This window comes from Littorina saxatilis, unplaced genomic scaffold (assembly GCF_037325665.1).
Source record: "Littorina saxatilis isolate snail1 unplaced genomic scaffold, US_GU_Lsax_2.0 SUPER_12_unloc_2, whole genome shotgun sequence".
Lineage (NCBI taxonomy): Eukaryota > Metazoa > Mollusca > Gastropoda > Littorinimorpha > Littorinidae > Littorina > Littorina saxatilis.
The window spans coordinates 103,548-108,139 of record NW_027125700.1 but is presented as its reverse complement, the minus strand read 5'-3'; the positions used below and the strand labels follow the sequence as shown (position 1 = coordinate 108,139).

General features: G+C 49.8%; 1 protein-coding gene across 1 annotated transcript; it reads left to right on the top strand.

Annotated features, from left to right (window-relative positions):
* The first annotated feature begins 535 nt into the window (after nt 1-535).
* LOC138954169 (sodium- and chloride-dependent glycine transporter 1-like) lies at nt 536-2,707 on the top strand. The gene has a single exon (XM_070326070.1). The coding sequence runs from the start codon at nt 608-610 to the stop codon at nt 2,351-2,353; it is 1,746 nt and encodes a 581-aa protein (XP_070182171.1). The 5' UTR covers nt 536-607; the 3' UTR covers nt 2,354-2,707.
* The last annotated feature ends 1,885 nt before the right edge of the window (nt 2,708-4,592 follow it).

Genomic DNA, 4,592 nt, shown 5'->3' with positions numbered 1-4,592 from the left:
CTTCTTTCGTTGTGCAGAGACACACCTGCGTGTCCTCTATTATAGATTCGACAATCAAGTGAATGTGATAGGCATATCAGTAACTTGTTTGATATAATTTGAACAGATTTGTCAACCAGATTAAAAGTAACAGGAGTGAAAAAACGTGAGCTTACTACATACATTCTTCATTTTACTGTGATAGGCCCAGATGTAAATATTTTCCAGCACGGAGACCACCATTGTACACTGAGAAAGGAATCTAACTTGGATCGGTCCCGCACAGCCAAGCAACTAGGCTGAAGGGACGTTTAAAACAAAGAACCAATAACGCATGAACATTGCGTTCACTCTGGTTCACTGAACGTTGTCGAAGACTTCTGGTACTGGAATAGATCTACAACACCAGAGAGTGCACGGCGGGACAGTTCAAAATGTTGAGACGTCTTGTCGTTCCCTGTTTAAATAGATCTATAGCACCAGACACGCACAAACGAGGACGATGGGAAACAACCTGTACTACTTGGTGACCCTAATCTCCAGCACCGTAGGTCTTGGCAATTTGTGGCGCTTCCCTTTTCTCGTGCACTCAAACGGGGGTGGGGCCTTCCTGCTTATTTACCTTCTGATGATGGTGCTGGTGGGCATACCGCTGTGCTCCATGGAGCTCGTGCTGGGACAGTTTACAAGCAGGTCGCCTGCAAGATGTTACGAGTTCTGCCCGCTCTTCGAGGGTGTGGGTTTCTCCACGCTTGTGATCTCAATGTTAGTCAATACTTACTATAGCGTCATTACGTCCTGGTCCCTGCTCTACTTCTTCAAGTCATTCACGAGCAAACTACCGTGGGCCGAGTGTGATAGGAAGTGGGCTACGGACTTCTGCTGGGACTACCTGATCCCTTCCAACGTGTCGGCCTGCAACGCGTCAGGCTGGGCGGCGGAGAAGGACGGAGCGTGCTACAATAGCAGCGTCATCCCAAAACGCATCACCGCCCTATGGAACGTCAGCCTGGCCACGGAGAACGGCATCGATCGCGTCCTCCCGGCCCAGGATTACTTGCTTAACGAAGTCCTGGGCGTGGACAAGGAGGGCGTGGGTCTGACCCACCTGGGCGAGCTCAACATGGAGCTGGTCGGATGCCTCTTCTTTATCTGGTCCATGATGTGTTTGTCTGTGATCACAGGGTTAAAGAGTTTGATCAAGATGGAATGCTTGACAATGATCTACTGTACAGTGGTTCTCCTCATTCTTTTTGTTTTCGGCTTCACTCTGGACGGCGCCATGGAAGGCATCACGTGCTACCTGACCCCGGACCTGTCCAAGCTGTTAGAGGTCACGGTGTGGGAGATGGCTTTGGGGCAGGTATTCTACACGCTTTCCATCTCTGAATCAACGCTAGTCGGCCTGGCCAGCTACAACGTCTTCAACTCAGACCCCGTGCTGCACGCCGTCATCTTGGCCATAGCCAACGCCTCCGTCAGCTTCATGAGTGGCTTTGTCGTCTTCACGTCGCTTGGTTACGTGTCCCAGCTGATGGACATCGAATTAGATCAGCTGCATGCAGGCGGCACCACGCTGGTCTTCGTCATCTATCCTGCCGCCCTCACGCGGCAGAAATATGGCCAGTTCTTGTCGTGCATCTACTACCTGATGATCTTCTGCTTGGCCTTGTCCACCTCTATCGGCACCTTGCAGGTTTTCCTCGGCGCGCTCTACGACCTGTTCCCCTTCACCCGCATCCATCCCAAGCCCACGCGCGTGCTGATGTGCATGGTGTACTTCTTGGTCTGCCTGCCCATGGTGACCGACGCGGGGCTGATCTTTGTCAACATCTTGAACTACCACCTGTTCTCTTTCAACATTTTCATTATGTCGCTGTTGACAGTGACGGCAGTGTCGTGGGTGTACGGACTGCGTCACTTCCTTGTGGACGTGCAGGTGATGATAGGAGTCGACGTGCTGCGCTGCGTGCCCTGGGCTTGGGGCAAATACTACCTAAGCGCCTGCTGGCTGGTCTTGAGCCCCGCCTGTTTGGTCTTCACCTGCGTGCTGGAGTTCATTGGGATGGAGCAGCCGGAACGTGTGGACCACAGGGGCCACCTACTGGGGCTGGGACTGTCCTGCCTGACGCTGCTGCCCATACCGCTGGCCGCGATCTACAGCCTGCTGCGCCGCTCCGGAACTTTGCTGCAGAGGCTGCGCGCCGCCACCACGCCCAGCGAGATGTGGGGACCCGCCTCCATCAAGCACCGCAAGATCTGGCTCAGCGTCTATGCTGGCAAGCTGGGCGAGCACACCCAGACTAGCGTGGCGTCGCTGAAAGAAGGCTTCACAGACAGACGAAGACCCAGCAGCTTTCGAGGAAGCGAATAAAATCTCCTCCGAGCTTCTGGGTGGCGATATTACCTTCTCAGAAATTGTTGCCTACTTGGATGAAGATGCGACCTGGAAGAATGAGAACATGGATGTAAGTCATCCACAAACCTCACCCGATGTTGTCGTCACTCCAACCTCCATAGGTTCGTCGCCTGAGAACCCTTCCACATCCTTCGAGACCGTTTTTGAACTGCTGAATCAGGACAGAAAAGACTCTATTGCGGACGTCCCTGCCATCACGGGCAGCAGCAAGCAGACGACCATAGGGCTTTTCCCCTCCCATGACTTGCTCCCCGGCACGCCTGGTGACTAGGTCACTGTCCAAACTGCTGTCCTAACTGCTTAAGAGGTCTTCACAGACTTTCGGGCGGAAGATGTCCGAGCAGCTTTCAAGGAAGTGAGTGAAACCCCCTTGGAGGGTGATATCCATGTCCATTAGCCTGAAATAGTGTATAATGCAGCTGCTGCAGACGCGAGAGGAGATAATAATAACATGCTCCGGGTTCGAGTCCGCTCGACTGAGGGTTCTTCAACTTCCATCGGGAGCTTTTCGGAAATGTTCCAATCGGCAAAACTGCAGGAACAGAACAAGAGAGACACTCCTGGGGACGTCCCTCTCATCACCGTTAGCAGCTGGCACACAGCAAGAGGCCTTTTGTGTAAGGGCATGTGGTAACAAACTGAATTACAGCTGGTTACTGTCCATCAGCATGTACTGAACACGCACTCATCCGCTCGTTCCATTCTTATCAGTCACTCCCACAAATTAATTGTCCACACCAGCTGTTTGCAGTTAAGTCAACGTAAAGTGAAATGTTATTGAATTAAAGCTGTTTATGATTTTAACTTTTGTGAAAAATCATAGCAATGTCAAAATCAATTTTTGGCTCATGTAAGTGTAGCCTATGCGATCGTAACTTTGTCTGTCTGTGCGTGCGTGTGTGCGTGAGTATGTCTGTGGAAGAAACTTTAACATTTGAAGACGTCACATTATGGCGTAAGAGGGTTAGACGTCACGCGAAGGAATTACTGAAAGTCTCGGTCATTGTTATTTTGAGCGGGCCGAGACTAGTTTTTTCGTCGAAATCGGCCATTGGCAGTCGTGTCCCTGTAAGTAGGCTACATGCAGACAGACAGATCTACCCCCCGCGGGTTAGGGGGAGTCCCGGTTGGGACGAGAAAGAATTTACCCGATGCTATCCAGCATGTCGTAAGAGGCGACTAACGGATTCTGTTTCTCCTTTTACCCTTGTTAAGTGTTTCTTGTATAGAATATAGTCAATGTTTGTAAAGATTTTAGTCAAGCAGTATGTAAGAAATGTTAAGTCCTTTGTACTGGAAACTTGCATTCTCCCAGTAAGGTCATAATTATATTGTACTACGTTGCAAGCCCCTGGAGCAATTTTTTTATTAGTGCTTTTGTGAACAAGAAACAATTAACAAGTGGCTCTATCCCATCTCCTCCCTTTCCCCTATTCCATCTCCCCCCTTTCCCCGTCGCGATATAACCTTGAATGGTTGAAAACGACGTTAAACACCAAATAAAGAAAGACAGATCTAGATCTAGTGTCTCGCTTTCTTGCACATTGTCACCTATGCTTACTGTGTGTGTGTGTGTGTATATGTGTGACGGAGTGATTGAGTTTGTGTTACTGTTTGTCGATTTCTTAGGTGAGCCTTGAAGGCTTCGCCTCTTGTCCAAAACATATTTACAAAAAAACAAGAAAAAGTTTAGCATCAAATTATAGCACAGCAGGGCACTGCTGGCCGATTGTCTCCAGCAAGAGGCCTTTGTTTATGTTTGGTCGTTATCTTTGCCTGTGCGTGTATTGTATGTTTGGTCGTTTTCTTTGCCTGTGCATGTATAGTTTGTTGGTTATGTTTGGTCGGTTTCTTTGCCTGTGCGTGTATAGTATGCTTGGTCGATGTATGTATTGTAAAGCGCTAAGAGTAGACATTTTTCTAGAATAGCGCTATAAAAGTTTGCATTATTATTATGAGTCGCTCCCCAGCCTTCCCAATGTCCAAACTGCTGAGCACACTGTGAATCCCCCGCAAGGACAAGGAGGCAATTCAAAGGCTAGCACAGCTCACCACGCGCCCCCGGGGGAAAATGCACCACCAAAGGGAAGGCTCCCCATAAGACGTAGCCATGTCGGGCAACCAATTGACCCGGGGCCGGACAATGCAGATCTGACAGGTTCAGTCATTCCCGTGCAAAACACTTCAGACCACA